The 24,550-nt window shown below is 36.0% G+C and overlaps 1 protein-coding gene across 1 annotated transcript in view; it reads left to right on the top strand.

Moving 5' to 3' along the window:
• Window positions 1–23,227, top strand: part of LOC117337696 (A disintegrin and metalloproteinase with thrombospondin motifs 18-like) — a 62,983-nt gene extending 39,756 nt beyond the window's left edge. The window contains exons 10-21 of the mRNA XM_033898795.1: window positions 285–383; window positions 4,869–5,017; window positions 6,563–6,626; window positions 8,299–8,410; window positions 8,745–8,875; window positions 10,556–10,679; window positions 11,014–11,258; window positions 12,200–12,462; window positions 14,952–15,159; window positions 15,349–15,540; window positions 16,576–16,921; window positions 22,637–23,227. Coding sequence (XP_033754686.1) covers window positions 285–383; window positions 4,869–5,017; window positions 6,563–6,626; window positions 8,299–8,410; window positions 8,745–8,875; window positions 10,556–10,679; window positions 11,014–11,258; window positions 12,200–12,462; window positions 14,952–15,159; window positions 15,349–15,540; window positions 16,576–16,921; window positions 22,637–22,749 — 2,046 coding nt within the window. The 3' untranslated portion in view covers window positions 22,750–23,227. The remainder of the gene's footprint in view (window positions 1–284; window positions 384–4,868; window positions 5,018–6,562; window positions 6,627–8,298; window positions 8,411–8,744; window positions 8,876–10,555; window positions 10,680–11,013; window positions 11,259–12,199; window positions 12,463–14,951; window positions 15,160–15,348; window positions 15,541–16,575; window positions 16,922–22,636) is intronic.
• Window positions 23,228–24,550: the final 1,323 nt, after the last annotated feature.

Genomic DNA, 24,550 nt, shown 5'->3' with positions numbered 1-24,550 from the left:
TTTCTGGCTAGGCGATTGGGTGCCGTAGATCGTGAGCTCGAGGCCCGGTCAGGGCACGAGTCATACAGTTGTTTACTTTCCACAGTGGTGTAACAATGTTATATATCTATATAAATAAGGCACTGTCATTTCCGTCAATATGACATTTGCAATAAGAATAAAACATTTTTATTCAGCGGAATTTTCACATTTTTTATTTGTGTCAAGTGGATATTTATTTAGAATATAACTAGACATTATAGAGCTAAACTGTTAAACTTGACGAAATATTCTTTGATTTGTAGAGAGAGATTTGTCAGAAACTTTGGTGTTACAAGGGTGGTATGATGTGTGAAACAAAGTTCCTCCCTGCGGCCGATGGCACGTCATGTGGTGCCGGTAAGGTGAGTAATATTTTAATAACATTTATCTTGGCTTTGGTTGTTTCAAGTTAAATTACTTGCCTATGTTGCAATTCACAAAGAGAAAGAGACAGAACTATAAATATATATATAAAAGCGTCCACTGGACGATGCCTTCATTCAGCCACCATGAGTATATCTATCATATTTATATCTATCGTATATATAACTATATTACATATATCTAAAATGTATATAACTACATTATAGATATCTACTATGTATATAACTACGCTATATATATATCTACAATGTTGGTACCTGTAAAGTGCGAAAACGAAGTCAAAGCGAAACGAATCAAACGAAACGAAACCGAACGAAAGAGTTTCGTCTAATTTACGATTATTTGAAGAGTTTCGTCGAAAAAACGATGATTTATAATCATAAACTATTTATCTTAAAAGTGAGAGTCCCGTGCACCGAATAAGACAGTACACAGGAAAAGCAAACGAAGTCAAGAATGGCAATTCTACAATCATATACACGTAGTAAACCTAGTTTCATACTTGAAAAAAAAAAAGAATAAAAAATAAAACATCAAAAATAAAAACGGGAAATGCATTAGCATACTTTTGTCACAAAGGTAGAACGACATGCTTATTTATATGATTTTTGTCAGTTTGCTGAAATCAGGACGAACTAAAAGAAAAGTATATCACGAATAAGACTGTCATCAGGTTCCTGGAACGTATACCAACATTGCTTACTTCAGACTTGTTCATTTGTCGTCTTCAAATACGAAGATCACAATTCAGACCTGTTCATACTTCAGACCTGTTCATACTTCAGACCTGATCATACTTCAGAACTGATCATACTTCAGACCTGTTCATACTTCAGACCTGTTCATACTTCAGACCTGATCATACTTCAGACCTGCCAAACGATTTGTGTGTTATGTGATCAGTGATCAATGTACAATTTATTTTCATGAGTCTCTAAATGATAGATTTAATATTTCCACGAAGTTCTCAAAATTCTATAAGTACATACAGGACTCAAGATTTGCACAAAGAGTTATCACTATGTGATTATCGAATTATTTTATTTTATTTTTAACTCTTTTTTATTCAAATTTTTCAAACCGTATTATTTGCTTACTTGATTTCGATTTGTATAAACTTGATGTCATTTTGCCGCTTCGTGTCAACAATGCCAAAGAGTTTAACGTATTGTAACTATAAGTAGTCTTCGAAATACTGATTATTTATGTGATTTCACTCTACTGTACATCGCATAATATGTAAGTAATTGATGAATTACCTGTGTAGTTGAGTGTGTAAGCATCCAACGCTACTCAAAGTATTATTAAGCTGGTTGGAGGCCTTACAGAATAAATAAACTGAATTGAAAAGAGAAAGAAAAGAGAGTACTTAAAAGGTTTTTTTTTTGTCAACGCCATAATAATGCTGTTGAAACTTCTCGGCATTCAATTAAAAAAAACTCGTACATTTCAGTTTCTTATTTGGGGATTTAACTGGGTTCATTCACGTTCTCTATTTCGATGTACATTACATATTTTACCTATGGATTGTTTGAAAAACTGATCAAAATTACATGAAGATAATTTCGTTAAGTATGATGAAGCTTTATGAAGCTTATCTAACTTGATTACGTTTTAGATCTATAAACATTGAGAGGCTTTAATCCTTTGTACATCCTATACTATATGTATGATTAAAAGGGGCCGCGGTGGCCGAGTGGTTAAGGTGTCCCGACACTTCAACACTAGCCCTCCACCTCTGGGTTGCGAGTTCGAAACCTACGTGGGGCAGTTGCCAGGTACTGACCGTTGGCCGGTGGTTTTTCTCCGGTTACTCCGGCTTTCCTCCACCTCCAAAACCTGACACTTCCTAAATGACCCTGGCTGTTAATATGACGTTAAACAAAAACAAACAAGTATAATTAAAACTTCAGGAATGAGAACTGTTCTGGTAAGTGTTACTAGGTTGTGGTTTGAGGGTTAGAATCAATGTTACTGGGTTGTGGTTTTAGTGTTAGACTCAATGTTACTGGGTTGTGGTTTTAGTGTTAGGATAAATGTTACTAGGTTGTTGTTTTAGTGTTAAACTTAATGTTACTAGGTTGTGGTTTTAGTGTTAGGATAAATGTTACTAGGTTGTTGTTTTAGTGTTAGACTCAATGTTACTGGGTTGTTGTTTTAGTGTTAGACTCAATGTTACTGGGTTGTGGTTTTAGTGTTAGACTCAATGTCACTGGGTTGTTGTTTTAGTGTTAGGCTCAATGTTACTAGGTTGTTGTTTTAGTGTTAGGATAAATGTTACTAGGTTGCGGTTTTAGTGTTAGACTCAATGTTACTGGGTTGTGGTTTTAGTGTTAGACTCAGTGTTACTAGGTTGTTGTTTTAGTGTTAGGATAAATGTTACTGGGTTGTTGTTTTAGTGTTAGAATCAATGTTACTAGGTTGTGGTTTAAGTGTTAGAATCAATGTTACTAGGTTGTTGTTTTAGTGTTAGGATAAATGCTATTGGGTTGTTGTTTTAGTGTTAGGATAAATGTTACTAGGTTGTGGTTTTAGTGTTAGACTTAATGCTACTGGGTTGTGGTTTTAGTGTTAGAATCAATGTTACTAGGTTGTGGTTTTAGTGTTAGAATCAATGTTACTAGGTTGTTGTTTTAGTGTTAGACTCAATGTTACTAGGTTGTGGTTTTAGTGTTAGAATCAATGTTACTAGGTTGTGGTTTAAGTGTTAGAATCAATGTTACTGGGTTGTGGTTTTAGTGTTAGACTCAATGTTACTGGGTTGTTGCTTTAGTGTTAGGCTCAATGTTACTGGGTTGTGGTTTTAGGGTAAGGGTCAATGCTACTGGGTTGTGGTTTTAGTGTTAGACTCAATTTCACTGGGTTGTTGTTTTAGTGTTAGGCTCAATGTCACTGGGGTGTGGTTTTAGTGTTAGACTCAGTGTCACTGGGTTGTGGTTTTAGTGTTAGACTCAATGTCACTGGGTTGTGGTTTTAGTGTTAGACTCAATGTCACTGGGTTGTGGTTTTAGTGTTAGACTCAATGTTACTGGGTTGTGGTTTTAGTGTTAGACTCAATGTTACTGGGTTGTGGTTTTAGTGTTAGACTCAATGTTACTAGGTTGTGGTTTTAGTGTTAGACTCAATGTTACTGGGTTGTGATTTTAGGGTAAGGGTCAATGCTACTGGGTTGTGGTTTTAGTGTTAGACTCAATGTCACTGGGTTGTGGTTTTAGTGTTAGGCTCAATGTTACTAGGTTGTGGTTTTAGTGTTAGACTCAATGCTACTGGGTTGTGGTTTTAGTGTTAGACTCAATGTCACTGGGTTGTTGTTTTAGTGTTAGGCTCAATGTAACTTGGTTGTTGCTTTAGTGTTAGGCTCAATGTTACTGGGTTGTTGCTTTAGTGTTAGACTCAATGTTACTGGGTTGTTGCTTTAGTGTTAGGCTCAATGATACTTGGCTGTGGTTTTTGGGTAAGGGTCAAGTTTACTAGGTTGTGGTTTTAGGGTAAAAGGTCAGGGTTACTAGGTTGTGATTTTCGGGTAAGGGTCAAGGTTACTAGGTTGTGGTTTTTGGGTTAGGATCAAGGTGACTAGGTTGTGGTTTTAGGATAAGGGTCAAGGTTACTAGGTCGTGGTTTTAGTGTTAGGCTCAATATTACTGGGTTTTTAATAGGTTACCGAGAAAAACTGAACATAATTTTTTTTTCTTTGCAGTTAGTAATAATTAAATAAAGCTGAAAATTTCAGTTGACACAATTGCTTCCATTGGTCTGCAGTGCATATCCTTTTTTTTAACAATATTAATTATTTTTTTCCGAAATCTAAGATATCTCCACCGTGTAAAAGACATTTTAAAATTCTTCTATAGTTCCAATACTGACATTGAGCTGGCGTGGATGTTGATGAAAGGAAGCTGACAAAATGTTGTTTTTCAGCCTCATAAAACCATTGACACGGCAGCCACATTTTGTAGCATCGATCATATCTTAAACTTCTTTAAGTTCCTTTGTTGGAATTCAGCTCTATCTTACCGGAAATTATCCTGAGATCGGCCTGACCGAATGCTATTTTTTTCGGGTTGGTCTGCAATCCAAGATGGCCACCTGCAATGTTCCTGACCAAGATGACCACCGTGGTTTGTTTGGTTTGGTTTGTTTTTGTTTAACGTCCTATTAACAGCCAGGGTCATTTAAGGACGTGCCAGGTTTTGAAGGTGGAGGAAAGCCGGAGTACCCGGAGAAAAACCACCGGCCTACGGTCAGTATCTGGCAACTGCCCGATGTAGGTTTCGAACTCGCAACCCAGAGGTGGAGGGCTAGTGATAAAGTGTCGGGACACATCAACCACTCCACCACCATCGCCAACAGTACTACTATACTTGCTACTGAGTATGTATACTACAATATCACAAGAGGGTTTATAGAATCATGGGCCTCTTGTATGCTTGACTTGAGATGATTTAGTGTTATTACTCTTTCAGTGGTGTAGACAAGGTCAATGTGAAACCTATGGTGTCCGAGGTCCTCTTCCTGTGAATGGACAGTGGTCAACATGGTCTGAGTGGTCAGCTTGCTCTAGGACCTGTGGCGGAGGGGTTAAAGGTCGTAAAAGACAGTGTAATGATCCATTGTAAGTAGAGAATAATAGTAATACCTTATAGAATTTAGATAACCAATACTGATGGAATTTAGATAACCAATACTGATAGAATTTAGATAATCAATACTGATGGAATTTAGATAACCAATACTGATAGAATTTAGATAATCAATACTGATGGAATTTAGATAATCAATATTGATAGAATTTAGATAATCAATACTTATGGAATTTAGATAATCAATACTGATGGAATTTAGATAACCAATACTGATAGAATTTAGATAATCAATACTGATAGAATTTAGATAATCAATACTGATGGAATTTAGATAACCAATACTGATAGAATTTAGATAATCAATACTGATGGAATTTAGATAATCAATACTGATGGAATTAAGATAATCAATACTGATAGAATTTAGATAATCAATACTGATGGAATTTAGATAACCAATACTGATAGAATTTAGATAATCAATACTGATAGAATTTAGATAATCAATACTGATGGAATTTAGATAACCAATACTGATAGAATTTAGATAACCAATACTGATAGAATTTAGATAATCAATACTGATAGAAATACAAGAAAATACCTTCAATGTCAACCAGACTTTAAAACTGTACCAATATTATAAAACCTTATTACTCAAAACTGCCTTCAATCGAATACATACATAGTGTGTATAAATATGGTGATGTATTGTATAATTATAATTTTGGTGATGAAATAGAGGTTACACAACGAGTGGTTGCTGGATATGGAATTTATTTCACACGAGTAAGTTATTTTTTAAAAGTTACAAAAGACACCAGCTTTAGCGAGTGTTTTTTGCAACTTTTAAAAAATAACTTACGAGTGTGAAATAAATTCCATATCCAACAATTTCGAGTCGTGTGACCTGTTTCTACCACAATAATATCGGCTTGAATAAAAAATTGTTATTGACGTCATCAATAATTTAATGACGTCACATCACTGGGTCCCGAACGTCACCTGTACACTTTATTTGCATACGCGAAATTATACTTGGCCACGTTTCCCTTTGATTCAAACCGATATTATTGTGGTAGAAACAGGTCACACGACTCGAAATTGTTGGATATAGAATTTATTTCACACTCGTAAGTTATTTCTTAAAAGTTCCAAAAAACACTCGCTAAAGCTCGTGTCTTTTGTAAATTTAAAAAAATAACTTACTCGTGTGAAATAAATTCCATATCCAACAACCACTCGTTGTGTAACCTCTATATATATAATTTTGGTGAGTACTGTTGCTTAAACATTTGAATATGAGTGTAACAACAGAATCATTCCTTTATTTTAACTTAAATTCCAAAATGATATTAGCAATCACTGCAAGGGACACCTTCCTGGCCCTGGTATATAATAAATAACATTTTTCTGTCATTAAGCAAGATGACAAAGCCATTACAAATTCAATTATAATTAAAAAACATCATAGTAAGTTCAATATCACTTCAATCACCGCAAACATTTATAAATATAATATTATACGATATATTATGGAGAGTAATTTTTTGAAAAGTTTGAATTAATTTTAGGCCGCAGTATGGAGGAGAACCATGTAGTGGGACCCATAACATGAGTAAACTGTGTAACTTACAGGTAAGTAGTCATTGTTATAATGATTAACTGTGTAACTTACAGGTACGTAGTCATTGTTATAATGATTAACTGTGTAACTTACAGGTAAGTAGTCATTGTTATAATGATTAACTGTGTAACTTACAGGTAAGTAGTCATTGTTATAATGATTAACTGTGTAACTTACAGGTAAGTAGTCATTGTTATAATGATTAACTGTGTAACTTACAGGTAAGTAGTCATTGTTATAATGATTAACTGTGTAACTTACAGGTAAGTAGTCATTGTTATATGATTAACTGTGTAACTTACAGGTAAGTAGTCATTGTTATAATGATTAACTGTGTAACTTACAGGTAAGTAGTCATTGTTATATGAGTAAACTGTGTAACTTACAGGTAAGTAGTCATTGTTATAATGATTAACTGTGTAACTTACATGTAAGTAGTCATTGTTATAATGATTAACTGTGTAACTTACAGGTAAGTAGTCATTGTTATAATGAGTAACTGTGTAACTTACAGGTAAGTAGTCGTTGTTATAATGAGTAAACTGTGTAACATACAGGTAAGTAGTCATTGTTATAATGATTAACTGTGTAACTTACAGGTAAGTAGTCATTGTTATAATACGTAAACTGTGTAACTTACAGGTAAGTAGTCATTGTTATAATGATTAACTGTGTAACTTACAGGTAAGTAGTCATTGTTATAATGAGTAAACTGTGTAACTTACAGGTAAGTAGTCATTGTTATAATGAGTAAGCTGTGTAACTTACCGGTAAGTAGTCATTGTTATAATGAGTAAACTGTGTAACTTACAGGTAAGTAGTCATTGTTATAATGAGTAAACTGTGTAACTTACAGGTAAGTAGTCATTGTTATAATGAGTAAACTGTGTAACTTACAGGTAAGTAGTCATTGTTATAATGAGTAAACTGTGTAACTTACAGGTAAGTAGTCATTGTTATAATGATTAACTGTGTAACATACAGGTAGGAAGTCATTGTTTAAATAGGTTTTGCAAAGAAAGTGTATACTATGTTTGAACTACAAATTGAGCACATCTGCTACTACATACCCACACCTTTCAGTATAAAACCATTTTGAACACAAATTCAAAACTGATTTTACATCATAACTTGTTCTTAAAATGATTTAAATGTACATTTATACCAAATATATCTACAAATAAGCCCCTTGCCTAGTGTAAAAGTTCAGTACTTAATATATCTACAAATAGGCCCCTCCCCTAATGTAAATGTTCAGTACTTAATATATCTACAAATAGGCCCCTCCCCTAATGTAAATGTTCAGTACTTTATCTATCTACAAATAGGCTCATCCCCTAGTGTAAATGTTCAGTACTTATCTATCTACCAACAAGCCCTTCCATAGTGTAAAATGTTATCATATTTATCCTGATATAAGCTCACTGGTCTTAGGAAAATGTTGAGAAGTAGAAATTTCAAGAGAGCCTATTCAAAGGTGAAATACTTCAGTTCAATTTTAAATTGATGATTCTACAAAAAATGAAAAAGTGATTATTTGCAGATATTATGTTTTATGTATTTTCAGTCTAGCTAATTTAGATATCATTATATTTGATGTATAGAGCTGTGGGGAAAACAGTGCTGACTTTATTAGGTATTTTCAGGCTAGCTAATTTAGATATTATTATATTTGATGTATAGAGCTGTGGGGAAAACAGCGCTGACTTTCGCAGCGTTCAGTGTGAGGAATACGATGAGAAGGCGTTCCGGGGATGGAATTATAAATGGAAGCCTTACCGACGGATCTTTGATGGTAAGTAAATGAACTCATTAGTGAGTTTACTACTTGAACACTTTTGAAATGATAAACATGCAGTTATTTACAATGATGTCGTTTGTTTAACCATAATTACATTCCTTTATTTTTTTCAGTTTTTATTCATAAATTTTCCTACAAAATATTTGCGATTGTGTACTAATGACGGTCGAGCTTGAATGTTTTCAAGTCAATTGACAAATATTTATTTTCATTTAATCTTGATGGTGAACCAATACATATAAATAAAACTAAAAAAATATCTAGATGCAAGTCTTGAAAGATAAATTTGTATTTTTCAAGCAGACTGATGATTATTATTTTGTTTTAGTCCAAGACCAGTGCAAACTATACTGCCAGGCCGACGGATACAACTTTTTCTATGCCCTCGCCAAACAGGTCGTGGATGGCACACGTTGTAACGAATACTCCAGTGACATATGTGTCCAAGGACAGTGTCGTGTAAGTTAATGTAGAATTTTAGGAGATACCAGCAACAAAAACCAATTATTTAACAGTACTTGTCCTGCCGAAAAGTGCTGCACATTTTAACACAATTCTTATGACACATGTAACGTTAAATATCTGAAGCTTTTTGGGAAAATAAAGAAGAAAAAGTTAGAGGTTAAAAACTATATAGAGGTAAAAGAAAAGAAAACTGACCCTCTCACCAGGATTGCTGATGAATACCCCCGCAACCTCCGTGAGTCTGTTTACAACGACAAATCAAAAAGGAAAAGCTGCGATCAAGTTTCACATAAAATGCAAAATCCTTTCAGGGGACACATTTCCACATCGTACTAGTTATTCCCACAAAATGATTTTACCCCCACCCCCTACCCACACACACCACCACCACCCGTGGTAAGTTGTTAACATACAGAGAACAATAATGGATTATATTCTAATAATTAATTTTTCTTTGTTTTCATGGTAAATACTCAAATGTGATTGGTCAAAAAATTCTTTTCATTCTTTTATGAAAGAAATTCCGAGAATGGCGCGAAAAATGTGACGTCACAATACGACAATTGACGTTGCGTATTGATTTGAGAAAAAAGAATCCCATTTAAAACCAGTAAAATTGTTCATAAAACATGTTTTAAATTAAAAAATCATTTTCAAAAATTAATTATAAGCGTTGATGTCAATTATTTTTTAGTTTCATCGGGGTAATTTGTTTGCAAACTTCTGTAAGAATCCGCGTAGCGGATTCTTACAGTTTGCAAACAAAATTTGTTTCATACCCCGATGAAACTAAAAAAATGACATCAATGGTTAAATGAATTTACCTGTATATTTACCTGTTTTTGCTAGTCGTTAGTAAGAAATAAACGTTGTCTTACAAATCCATCTGGTTTTATTTGTTTTCCAAATCATTGGAAACATCCCGCGGCTACGTTGCATATATGCACAGTTCAATATAAGAGACCTCCCGTCATTGAATATATTGATGTAAAAGTCATGATATCTTTCATTTTTAATTTCATACAGACTTGGAGTTTTATACACAATTTATATTACGATGATAATCTATAGACGACCTCGATACGACCTATTCCGTATTATTCTTATTTCGCAATATTAATCGCTCTTTCTTGCGGAACTTCAAAAAAAAAAGTCAAGATCAAAGGTCGTTATCATCAGACTCTAAGGTCAAGGTTAAGATATTTTTTTGCAACTTTTCATCGATGAACATTTTGTTTTGACATAATGAAACACAATCTTTTGCTATGATGCGTTGACGCAATGTTTGTCAAAATTTAACAAGGAATCAACTGCCGAAAGTTTCAAGGTTGTTTAGTCCAAGGTTTTTTGTATCTGTTCACAGATTAACATATTTTAATGACACTTTGAAGCAATGTTTGTCAGAATAAAAGGAGTGTACCAAATGTCAAGGTCACTAGGTAAAAGGTCAAAGACCGAGGTCAATTTTGGTATTTTTCGTATTTTTGCACAACTGCATGTTTTGTTGTTATGACACTATAAAGAATGTATTGCTTAGATTTCAACAAAAAGTCAATAACACTGGAGAAATGTCAAGGACCCACCTTTGTTTAAATTTCAAGGGAATGACTGAAATAATCCATAATATCATTCTGAGAGAAAAAAGTATTGATTTGATTTAATTTGATATTGCAGTCTGTAGGATGTGACCTTGTTATTGGGTCTCCGGCCAAGAAAGACATCTGCGGAATGTGCATGGGCGATAACTCCACATGTAATGTGTTTGGAGGCTCCTATGAAAGTCAACCAGAAAGAAATCGTAAGAAGATTGCTTGGAATCAGTTATAATTTAGTTATAAGCAAATTCAAATATTTCATTAAGAGTTGAATCTTGAATTTTCTGTCTCATAGAATTTGATGGAAGTACTACATAAACATAAAGCATTTTTTTACATTTCATCTGTGCATGAAAATTAATCCAAAGACCTTTTATATGTCGCTGAGCAATCTCAATCTTCCTGATGTTTTATCAGCTGTAGAAAAATATGATATTGGACGTTCAAAGAACCTAAAACATTATGCTTGATGTTATTTTAAAGTAAGAACCCAGGGAGTATGTCCTGCTATCTCAGTAGGATGTTTATATTTTCCAGGATATTTCCCCATTGTCGTTATCCCCAAGGGAGCACGAAGCATCGTCCTACGCGAGACATCACTCTCTACTAACTACCTCGCCCTTCGTAACATTTTTGGCAAATACTATCTCAATGGGGACTGGCACTTGAGTACCGAGGGGTCTTACACTGTGGGAGGCGCTAGATTTATTTACAAACGAAGCTATCGGGAGCCGGAAAGACTGGAGTCTGATGGTCCCCTCTCGGAGGACATTGTTCTGGAGGTAAGTTGTTTTCATGGACCTTTTTATTTGAAGGGTGTATATGCTGAATTTGACCTACATTTAACATTCCTGTGAATTGAATTGAAATAAGGTTTGGATGAATTGTATGGAACAGGTATGTCACCACGCAATTTGTAATAACGACGCAATTTGTAATAAAAAATTCAAAGTCTTTTTTACCGGATAAATTGCTATCAGATGGAAAGATAATCTTCACTTGGTACATGTTTCGACCTGCGTCGTATTGATTGTGCACATCAACGCAATTTGTAATAAAAAAATTAGCATTATTAATATTTTTAGCGGATAAATTGTCATCAGATGGAAAAATAAGAAAAGGTGTTGTTGTTACGGTTAAATCATTGACACTGCACCTACGACAGCCATTTTGCAATATGATTGCGCAATCACGGTATTACTGAACATCACATCATCTAAACTTCAATTCCACCAGATGGATTCGACTCAAACTTTCTGGAAATGGCCTGGAACTGCCATAACCAAATGTTGTTGTTTTTCGGGTAGCTAACAAATCCAAGATGGCATTAATAGCAAACTTGAAAACCACAAATCTTGATTTTTTTCTCAGGTTCCACATGTGGGATTCAGCTCTTACTTTCCTGAAATAAACCCGATATGGTTCTGTTCAAGTGATTTTAAATATTAGTCGAGAATCCAAAAAATCGCCATAGTTATCATGCACTTTTGTAAAATCCCAATTGTTGTCAGTACCAAAGTAACGCTACTGGGAATGTTTACTACACTAGTACTGACCGTAGGCCGTTGGTTTTTCTCCGGGTACTTCGGCTTTCCTCCACCTCCAAACCTGGCACATCCTTAAATGACCCTTGCTGTTAATAGGACGTTAAACAAAAACAAACCAAACTACACTAGTACTTGTGGACCTCTTGTTATCAATTGTCATTGTCTTGTCATTGTAGTTGCTGTCACAAGGCGTGAATCCAGGGATATTGTACCAATATGCCATGCCCAAAGTTTTACCAAAAGTGTATGCAGTTCCTCATAACCACACGTGGAGCGTGAAGCTGACTCACTGTAGTGAACAATGTGCGGGAGGGGTCCAAACATCTACTGCTCACTGTTCTCGTGAGGATGGTGAGGAGGTCAACCCTCGTCTCTGTGCCCAAAGGTCGAAACCAAAAACAGGCGTGTCTTCCTGTAATGTCAAACCATGTACCCCAAGGTAATCACTCGATAATTCAGCTGATAGTTATGTCAATGCATATATTTTCCATCATTTCAGTCATTCAAAAGAAGAATGTTTTTAAACAGTTTGGTGCATATTTGCCTTTTTGGCTCCGCCCCTCAGTCCCCTACGGGACCACGCCCACTAATCATGATTTTATTATACAAATTTATAACGTTTTGAGAATAATAACATTATTGTTTCATAACACAGATCCATAAAGTTAAGCTCAAAATCTAATTGACCTTCACTTATAACTATACAAACGGATATGAAAATAAATTACTGGTTTTTGTTTATTAAACACGATAATAGTACTGTTATTATTGTGTTTATTGTAAATTTGATCAATTACTATCTTTAAGATTGTGATTCATACTTATTGTGAAATATTTACCTACATATTTGAGCTCATAATTTGCAGCAAATCATAGCCTTGAGAATATTAGGTCATTTCGCAGCATACAGCATTGTTTTGATAATTTTCCTGATAAAAGGTGAAGCCTGTTTGTTTAAGACTGAGTAGGCCATAGCACAAGCCCTGGGACCTTTTTAGCTCACCTGGTCCGAAGGACCAAGGTGAGCTTATGCCATACCGTAGTGTCCGTCGTCCGTCCGTCCGTCCGTCCGTCCGTCAACAATTAACTTCTTCTTCATAACTGTTGATAAGAATTTGACCAAATTTGGTCAGAAGCATCCCTATGGAGTGGCAACGCAAAATTGTACAAATGGTGGGGCTGACCCACCAGGGGTCTGAGGGGCGGGGCCAAAAGGGTCAATTTGGCTCTATTAATATAAACGACTTCTTCTATGAAACCGATCAATGGATATTGCTCCTATTTACCTGGTAGCATCACTATGGGATGAGGATTCAAAATTGTGCAAATGGTGGGGCTGACCCCCTTGGGGCCTGAGGGGCGGGATCAAAATGGGTCAATATAGCTATATTGATATTTACGACTTCTTCTCTGGAACCTAGCAATGTCTATTGCTCATATTTGCCTGGTAGCATCACTATTGGGTGGGGATTCAAAATTGTACAAATGGTTGGGCTGACCTCCCAGGGGTCTTTGGGGCGGGCCAAACGGGGTCAATTTGGCTCTATTAACATAAACGACTTCTTCTCTGAAACCAAGCAAAGGATATTGCTCCTATTTGCCTGGTAGCATCACTATGGGGTGAGTATTCAAAATTGTACAAATGGTAAGGCTGACCCCACAGGGGCCTGAGCGACGGGGCCAAGAGGGGTCAATTTTGGCTAAATTGATATAAACAACTTCTCCTCTGAAACCAAGCAAAAGATATTGCTCATATTTGACTGTGAGCATCCCTTTGGGGTCGGGATTCAAAATTGTACATATAGTGGGACCGACCTCCCTCGGGGCCGAGAGGCCGGACCAAAGGGGGTCAATTTGGTTAAATTGATATAAACAACTTCTTCTCTGAAACTAAGCAATGGATATCCCTCCTTTTTGTATGGTAGCATGGTCATGGGGTGGGGATTCAAAATTATACAAATCTTAGGGTTGACCCCACCAGGGGGCTGAGGGGTGGGGCTAAAATGGGTCAATTTGGTTAAATTGATATGATCAACTTCTTTTGGGGTGCAGAGGGCAGGGGCAAAAGAGGTCAATTGGTTTAAACAACTTCTTTTCTGAAACTAAGCAATGAATATCACTCACATTTGCGTGGTAGCAGATTCCCTATGAGGTTGCGCCAAAAGTCAATTTCATTTCATGAATTAATGTATTTTTTGGCATAAAAACCTCAAATACCCATATAAAATGCCTATGTTATATTGACATAGCAATACCAGTGACAAATATACTTAATCATCATTCTTGTTTCATATCTTGTGAAATCCAGGTGAGCGATACAGGCCCTCTGGGCCTCTTGTTTAAGTATACATAATGGTTTGTCTCTCAAGTACGTTGCCACCAATAGCATCTGGTTTAAGTCAAATTGGTTCGTCGGCAAAGTTCCAATATACCTGTTATAGTTCCTTTAAATTAATGAAGAATACTGATGTATATCAATGATAAAATTAGATAATATAGACTTTTTCAGCCCACCATCATCAGGTTGTGAGCTGTTCACTGTTATTCTCTCGTCTGCCATCATTCTAGTGTTTAACTGTAGTTGTTATTTAATGATAACATACAACATGATCTTGTGTCAATATGAGTCATTCTGTGGCCAATCAGTGATAAGTATTGTTTTCTGGAAGATACTTATGGGTCAACAGCTGATGGCATGCTGGTCTATATTTCTTAAAATATAGCTTCCCTTTAGGCTTCAATATTTGTGCAAGCTCAATGTTTAGACTGCTAGGGAAAATAATTGTCATTTTGAAATGATTTTGGTAGTCAGTTGAGCTCGCTATTTCTCAGGATGTGCTTTTTTATCTTTCCCAAAATTCAATCGTAAATTTCCCTTGTTAAAAAAGTAAATAAATGTTTATTATCTGTGCTTACCTCCAAATACAGGTGGTTTACTGAGCCTTGGGGTGACTGCACAAAATCGTGTGGGGGAGGAAAACAAAAGCGCCGAGTATATTGTCGGCAGAAAATCTCACAGAAGGAGGATCGTCGAGTCAGTAAACGACGCTGTGACAAAAATCTCCGTCCAGCAAAAAAGATTGCATGCAACACACAAGAGTGTCCACCAGCTTGGCACATGAAAAAATGGTCAGAGGTGATTGGTTTTTTCTCATGCCAATGCCCTGCATAATGTAAAATGTAGATATTCACTCTTATCAGAACGTTTTCAAAAGAAACAGAAATTGTTATGTAAAGCACCTCTTTTTTTACTTTGGAAAACACTTATCGTTGGATCAATGATGTTTGTTAATAATATAAACTGTGAGCCATTTCGTTTTGACAGTGTTCAACTACATGTGGTTCTGGTACGAAGACACGGGAGGTGAGTTGTCGCAGTCGTACTAGTCGTGGTCCAATCCAACTCCCGGCCACCATGTGTCAACATCAGCCTGTTGTTCCCACCACCAGGAAATGCCACGTGATCAAATGTCCACCTATCATAACATACCAGTGGATTGTATCCACCTGGACCGAGGTTAGAGTCATGCAAAATTCAGCTGTTGGTCTAATTGTCGAATGTCCACCCGATACCATGTACCAGTGAATTATGTCCTCCTCGGCAGAAGTTATACAAAGCTAGATGTTGGACAGTAGTTGGAAAATTTTGCAACACGCCACACTTACCTACAGACTATGGTGTAACGTGTCCTCAGAAAATATTCTATATTTATATTACACGTACTAGAGGTCTTACTAAAAAAAGGGGGCACCATTAGGAATTGTGTAAGCCTTGCAGGTTTGATAACACTTCGTGACTGAAGATTTACGTTGTAATTTTCATGGCTTTGGAAACGATAACCTTCTCTCGTCCCTGTGTGTTTACTGAAAGAGCTGTAAATATGAAACAATAGGTCTTCGTTTAATAACAGTTCATGCAGTGATTTCTTTTTGGCACTAAATGCTTGAATTGCACGGGATTGTATTTCAAGTTTGACTAACTACTGATTATTTTTAAATATTTGATCCAGTGTCACAACCTCTGAAGGCCTTAGTTTTCATAATTCTAACCGTTATACCTGATCTTGATCTGCTAGAAGTTACACATGTAAAACAGTCACATTTTTGTAGTCGTGTTTTCCCTTATAAGTGATATCTGGTGGTTGCCTTAAATTTCGTTATTCATTTTTAAGGAATTGTGTTTTTCCTAGTGACATACTTGTAATTGTCTATACCTACAGTAAGCGTGAGGTTGTTGCCTTTAATTTCGTAATTAATAAATGTATAAGTATAGTACAGTAAGTAATAACTATTTTTAGGCAATACGCCCCTTTATTAAGATGAATGTATACAGACATAGAATAAGGAGTAATATATTATTTATATGTCGACGAAGGAATAATCTACCGAAGGGATCGTGAAAAAACGTAACAATATTATCCGTCAATTATGTCATTGTAAGTTTCACAGCATTTTTTTTATCATTTTGTTGTAATCTTGAACATGCTTTTAAGCATCTTAACCAAATAATGTTGGCATTACATGTACTAATTATTTAATACTTTCTCTCAAGTGTGCATCATCTTGTGGTACCGGGGTCCGTACAAGGAAGCTCAAGTGTGGCAACCAAAAAGATGGGCGAGTATGGAAGATGGATAGCACTGCAATGTGTCAGAATCTCGATCGACCGGACATTCCACTGAAAGAAGAATGCCAGCTCCCAGCATGCCCGGAAGAGGATCATCCATTTTGGTTCTCATCGCCTTGGTCCCAGTGCTCTGTGACTTGTGGGGCCGGGATTCAGACTCGTCTCGTCCACTGTATGGACAAACAGACCCAAGGCCTAGCGTCAGGATGTCCAGCTCGCACAAAACCGTTGTCCAGACGCAGATGTCAGACTACTACTTGTCCAGCACCAGGTGAGATGACCACCCTTTGTTCATATATGTTATCAACATATTCCGCCTTAGATGACTTATTTTTATAAGCACAGTGCAATTACATGATATGCAATAAATGAAATCTGTTTACGATGTCACTCAACAAATAAATTCTACTCACGGGTAGCTTTCGACCACTATCTGATGAATACATGATATGCATTCGTGAGATGTGATTACGTTCGAACGATTGTTATACGCCAGTCAAATTTGACAGGAAATTAAAAGTGTCCGTCAAAGCGTCCGTCCGAGCGACAACCTTTCCGTCCAGTGTAAACTTTATTTCGTCCGACAATCTCCTCCTACATTTTCAAGCATTTTCGAGTCCGAAACCACAACATATATTTTTGGGGATTGTCAAAAAGTACAGGATTTATTGCAGAGTTTAGAAATACTTCTGGCTGCACTTTTAATTCTTTTTACTATGAATAAACAGTCTTTTATATTTGGACTCCCATCAGTTAGAAATGTGTATAATAATGTTGATAATGAGATTAACATCATCATTAAACATTATATCTATAAAACCAGATGTCTAAACACTACCCTAAATTTAAATGCTCTTATCAATTCAATAAGAGAAAACCACAACGTCAAAAAGTATGCAGCAAGTGGGAAGGGTGAAACTTCTCTTGAATGTTTTAACAATGGGTGGGAAAAATGGAAAAAGGTTTTCCTTTTGTAAGTATTTAGTATATTGAATATATTTTTCTTCTCAAACTCTGACTGTTTGCAAAAAGCCAATGACATTTATAAAAATGTATCATATATTTTCAGCAAGTTTTTCTTAAAAAGTGTTTTCAATTCACTTATCAATTATTTTTTTCTTCTGAAGGCCTTTTTATGTCTGAAATGTCTGTCTTGTGTTTGTCTGTTTGTCAATTTGTTTGTCAATCTGTCTGTCCTTCCAATTATCTGTTTGTGTTTGGATGTCTTTATAGTTGTCCGTCGGATGTCTGTCATTTCTATTTTTTGTTTGGATTGTAAAGAAACATATGAAATATATTTCTTATTCTTAGAAAATGAATGAATACAAACAGTGATGTAAATGTCAGTCATAATGGTGTGTGTATATACACTTCCATACTATATAGATATTCAGATGTGATTACTTGAATAAGTATGAAAGGAAATAGTATGAAAGGAAATAGTATGCAATGGATTTTGTGATATGAAAAAAATGGATGAAGGAAAAAGGAACGAATGAATTGTCAAATTGTGCAATGTGTATGTTTTTTGAAAACTGAATAAAATATAAATTATAAAAAAATTAAAAAAGATAAAAATGTGTGAGTTTGAAATAGTTTTTCGTTGTCTTAAATGTTGTGTGCAAAGTGAATACACCTGTTCAACAAACGACAATGAACACAAGGATTAAATCGACAAAATTTATTCAAATAGGAATCCATTTAAATTTCAGTATTAAACCGGGTGGTCCGTTTTTCAGTTTCTATGACACGACCATATTTCCGGATGCAGTCTGAGATTTTTTTATGTAGGATAGTGTGGAGCCGTATAGAGCTAGTGTGGAACTGTTTGGAGCTACTGTGGAGCTAGTGTGGAGCTGTATGGAGCTAGTGTGGAGCCGTGTGGAGCTGTGTGGAGTCGTGTGGAGCTAGTGTGGAGCCGTGTGGAGCTAGTGTGGAGCCAGTGTGGAGCTGTGTGGAGCTGTGTGGAGCCATGTGGAGCTATTGTGGAGCTAGTGTGGAGCTGTGTGGAGCTAATGTGGAGCCAGTGTGGAGCTATTGTGGAGCCATGTGAAGCTAAGTGGAGCTAGTGTGGAGCTAGTATGGAGCCAGTGTGGAGCTGTTTTGGAGCCATGTGGAGCTAAGTGGAGCTAGTGTGGAGCTGTGTAGAGCTGTGTGGAGCTAGTGTGGAGCTGTTTGGAGCCAGGGTGGACCCATGTTGTGCAAGATGTTTATGTTGTGGCAATGTAGTCAATACAAAATAACAACACATGGTATGAATTCTATTTTTATTCAAAGTATCGAAATACATTCGATAATACCGATCTGGAACTTTCCTATGGCGGAGTATCTGTTGTGTCTTGGGTGCTTGTGGTTCGTTTCGGGTCAATTCTTTCCATTCTTCATTAGACATATTATTTGCGCGTGCCCAACACACGGCTATGGATCGTGTCATTCACATGCTGTCCTCGTTGACGATTTGGACAAGAGACGTCGTCTTTTGATGGAATCATCTCCGCCGGATATGTCTGCAATCCGTCTCCTACCACTCCCTTTTGGGACGTTGATAATGCCAATGTCAATATCGAATCCTTCCGTGACGGCGAGCTCCTCGTGACTCTGCAGGACCTTTTCGACATGTTCCATGACAAGATCGGCATCAAGCTCTTCTAATGGATGTAATGGAACCACGATAGCATTGTCCAAACTCGGATGATGGATGAGGACACTCCCCACATCGTTGTCTGCTGCTCCATCTTTAGCTTCATCTAATACATGTTTAAACATGTCATGGATGTTGTCGTGTACATCTTTTAGTTTTTTATTGTTCCAAACATCCTTGTCCAAATGAACCTGATATTTGATGTCAACGGCCGTCTTTGTTTTGAACTGTTTTTCTCTGACTTTTTCTAAGTGGTAAGGCCTGGGTAGTTGCTGGCCGCCATACTGGTCAATTCTTTGACGTTTTGGTAGTGGTCGTAAATCCAGTTCCATTTCTATTTCTCTCCATTTCAATTCCAGGAGTTTTTGTTTCACGTAGTGATCGTCTAGGAATCCAGTAATCTCGGCAAATTCTCCCAATTCCTCGCTATTATTGAAGGAATCCACGATGTCTTTTAATTCGGGAAAATGTTCCCTTCTGAAACAAATACGAACACGTTCAAAGAACAGTAACTCCAATATTTTTAATATGACCGTATAAATAATTTTCGCGTCGTAGGCCCCTTTCATGTTTTGACTGATATGTAAATTAGGGGGAGCGTGAGTGCCTTATCGTAAAACCGAGTGTGTAACAAGATATCCCCAATTACAAGTGGAGGCGCACGACACTACTGTGTGAAGTGCTAAGCCGAGATAATGAAAAAACACATGGGAATCTATTCATATGTTTATATGAAGGGATCTTGTTTGAGCTGTGTATTGATAAACTAAATGAAATATAAAAATACACGGATGGATTCACCGTATTTGTGATGTAGTATCAACAACCAATAGGTTGATAACATAACATATTTATAGTAAAACCAAAGCGTGAAATGTCACTAGAGATAATGAACAACACGTGGCATATTAGTAATCCTATGGACATTTATACATATGAAATTTAGGAAACGGCAATTACACCACTCTTAACAGTAACTTGCTCGTAGCTTGACCCTTATAAAAACGAAATAAGATAAGTATTCACAATGTTTACATACTCGTTTTACATATGTATCTCTACAGTGAAATGCCAGTAATAACAACACGTATTCGTTTGCTTTGTGTGTACATTGAAACTATAACAAACCAATTGTATTTCAGAATCCGTAGCGATAAATCCATTGGGTTTTAACTCATTAGGCAGCTGTGTGTACACCTTTAAACAACATGCATATCGCTTGACTGAGTTGTGTATAGCCAGTACGTGTTGGTCACGATATAGCAGATAAGACTGAGATAATTACAAATAAGTAAATAAAAGCAAGTTACTCACCTGGTTCTCGGGTCTTTGAAAAACGGGGAAGAATATGTAATATATGTTGCTTCTACTCCTGTGATACAAATATATCTGATGCTACACTATACAAATCTCGAATCTTTTAAACGGTAAAGTAGGTCTCTGTGGGGCTGGGTCAAGCTGGGGTTAAAACATTACTAGGTCAGGTTGGGGCTAGGTCAGGTTGGGGCTGGTTCATACTGGGGTTTTCCCGGTCTATGTAGGTCACGCAGGTGTTGGGTTAAAGTAGGTCAAGTTGGGGTTAAAGAGGCCAGGTTGGGGTTTAAGAGACAACTATACTACTATGGCCTGAACGTCGTCCGTTCTTCCATCATCTTTTTCTAGAAAAAGTGCAACTGAACACTGATCATAAACCAGGAAGTATATTTGGAAAGGTCCATTAAAGTTTCCAAATATCCGTTGATTTTGACCTATTTTGAATGTATAATGGTCACATGTGTTAAAAACATCGTCATACAGGCGAAATAGTTACAGGTGCGTTTTGTGTATCAGTTCCCCAAGTTCAAAATGACCCAGGGCAATTATCTTTGGCCAGTTGGTACCTGGTATGGAGTGCTATGTAATTTCCTTACATAAAAGACCCTGACCTATTTCCACAATTTGGTATTTCAATACCATTAACTGACTTGGACAATGTACCTAAGCAAAACGCTACATTATGAATACCAAACGCATCAGAGAATCATATGATACCTGAAGTATTGTAAACAATGTCTTAAAACATCGCTGATATCAATGTCCTCTTGGTCCCTTGTTAGACTGATTTCTTTGAAACTTAGAACAATATAAGCCTATTATGAAGTTGTGTCTCCTTCCAAAGAATTTTGTTTTAGCGGTTTTTGCAAATATTCTTCCTCTTTTTTTCAGTATTGATTTTATTTTGATATATAATTTTTTCGTTAAACTTAGAATAGATTTTGATATGAACTTTTGTTCTATTGAAAAGAGTTCTGATTTGACTTCTTTTTGCAAACGTGATTCCTCTTTGTCTATTTCAGTATTAGCTTTTTTTTTCATTCTGAAGACCTCCTCTTTCATAGCATTTCTTTAAAACTTTTTAATGATAATATGTTGGTGCATTTCCCCGAAAAAAAAAAGAATTATGATTCTATTCAAAGATTTGAAAAAAATATATTGCCCTTCAGTTAGTTTAACATCTAAAGTTTGTCGGATACATTTCCTGGTATTTTTTTCGACCGTTGGACCTTAGAATGCATTAGAGTCCTAATAGAAAGTTATGCTTCACCGAAATAATAAAGGAGGATTTATAGCATACCACATGGCAACTCTTATGTGGATGGCAAATTATAGCTTGTGTCAAGACTTGCTATATAATCTACTGTAACAAATAGATTGGGCCCTTTTGATAAGTCATTACATTTCAACCACACCTACAACACTGCTGATTCCATTTGCCAGCTGCTTAGGTGGAATAAGCTATATGCCTTCGAGTATTGTTCCTTGTGTTGCAAATCCACTCTAGTTATAATACTTCTTTGCTTTTGACTCTCGGAGACAATGGGGTAGCATATGTTGTCTCCCCAGCGGTATATTTTTTTTTTATTTATCTTTTTTTTTTTTTTTTTTTTGTAAATTATAAGTTTGTTTTACGTGAAAATGTTGCAAGGCATCAGTAAACTCCTCTGTACGTGTGTGAGAGTTCTAATGGTTATTTCAATGCTTACATTCGCTTACTATTCTACAAAACCTAACTTATACTATGTCTATTTTACCTTTATATATTTTTGTTAAAATATCGGTACTTACCTTTATATATATTTGTTAAAAGATATCGGTATATTGTAAAATAGATTCCAGTTTCCAGTTGATGAATCATTTTCCCATCCACCGCTAGTGTGAGATATAGTGATATACAATGTGAGGCGAGCTATGTACCGATGACGGTAATCTTGTTTGTCAGCGATGAATGTTGGGAAATATTCATTAATTGACTTTGTCTTTGCGTACCATGAAACCTCAGTTTGTGTGGTTTTTTTTTTATTCCAGATCCATTGTGTATCGACCATTTCCGGTGGTGCCACCTTGTTCCAAAACATGACATATGTAATCACCATTTTTATGGACGTAAGTGTTGTTTATCATGTAAAACCAAAGTATGACGACGACCTATAGAATATAGACCAATCATATCGAAGACTAGGCATTAACAGCTGCAAGTACCAGCATTTGGAATTAGTTCGTTTGAAAGAGATAAGCAATGTAACGGAGAGGTAACAAGGTACTCCAAACCACGTTGATAAAAAAATGAAGGATGGATTCCCAAAATTCCTAAAGAATACTTCAAAGGAACGATGTTGGACGATTGTATGCAATATCAATGCTCACACATTCAAGGATTGTATTCCACATTCTCTTGTGCAGAGGTCAGTTTGGAGCGATAATCGATGCAAGGTCCAGGGAACATATCGTATTGCATTATAAATGTTTTTTTTTCCCGATGCAGTAACCTAATCAGACAAATCGTACGCACAAACGGTCGTGAAAAGTGATTTACTTGTACACACTTGTAAAACATAGTATTTGTTTTCTTGGAAAACATTATACATCCTATTTGGAAATTGTGCAGTTGGAGTTATAAAGAAGCAAATTATGTTATGTTTGTTGTGTCGTTGAAAATGCGTTTTTTTTTGTGTAGAAAATTTCATCATATATTAATGAAAAAACCCTTAAAACCCTTAAAAAACAAAACTCATTTGTAAGCTGTAATTTAATAAACAGTGCACATGTTTACCACATTAACAGGAAAACTGGAACTCATTGAGAATCAAAAGGCAAATCAAAGCAACAAAGACGTCAATACATTTTGAAAAAAAAGGAATATGTTTCAACCAAAAGGAAATGATAAGATATATGCGTTGGTATAATTCAAACGCTTGGCCAATTAAGTAAAGGTTTGGAATCAACCTTGGCATTAAAGGAATTGGTCGATATGTTGGGTTGAGATGCAGGTTTACTAGATTTCAAGAAGAAAAATATGTTTTACTTTTAAATGTTTCTGTAATATGTCGATTTTTATAAATTTATGATGCATGATACAGTTTGGAATTTCAGCAATATTCCTGTTCTTCACTACTGAAAGAGGACGAGAACAGAAGTATGTAAGTTATGGGGTTAGAGAAGATTTGCATGTGCTATCTGTCCTGAGTGTACGCGTGAAACATTTTAATTAATTTGTGGCGATATAAAGCGTCCACGTTGTTGTAATTCATGATGACCATACATAATGTAGAAACAAGGACATTTAATATTGCTAAAGCAATACATGTCATTTACCGGTTCCTGCTAGAGCGCTCTAACGCTGACCTCGACCCAACAATAACTAGTTGATAATGAAAGTTTAATTAAGTATGACTTAAGATGCATGTTTTTATATGAGTACATTTTTACATCGTGTATAATTATCATGAGTGTTCTATCCTACAGATTATTTTTGTATTAGACCCGGTATGATACTAGGGGAAGCAATTCGCACAATATATGTTTGTCAATAGTCATCGTATTGTCAACGTTATCAAATAATGCTCGATTGTTGGATGTAGCATCAATGTACAGGAATGATATTTATTCACCATAAAGGTAACGTTTATATATTTAACAAAAACCTCCGTAAAAGGATTCAGCATACATGTATGTTGAATATCCAAATACATTTCAAATTTGTTAACTAAGTCTATAATTTCATCTTAACATCTTGTTTCCCTAACGACACTTACCGCAGCCTCCCAAAACACACATACGCACTCACCTTAGTTGTTAATAGGACGTTAAACTAAATAAACCAAACCAAACCCTAACGGCAGAGTCGCAATAACTGTAAACATGATTCCAATCTCTGTGAACAATATCGTACCCCATAAGGAATCAGTGTCTCTTCGATCACCCGACCAGATGTGAAACCAA

This window comes from Pecten maximus, chromosome 11 (assembly GCF_902652985.1).
Source record: "Pecten maximus chromosome 11, xPecMax1.1, whole genome shotgun sequence".
Lineage (NCBI taxonomy): Eukaryota > Metazoa > Mollusca > Bivalvia > Pectinida > Pectinidae > Pecten > Pecten maximus.
The sequence above is the reverse complement of the archived record's forward strand: the minus strand, read 5'-3'. Positions and strand labels throughout refer to the sequence as shown.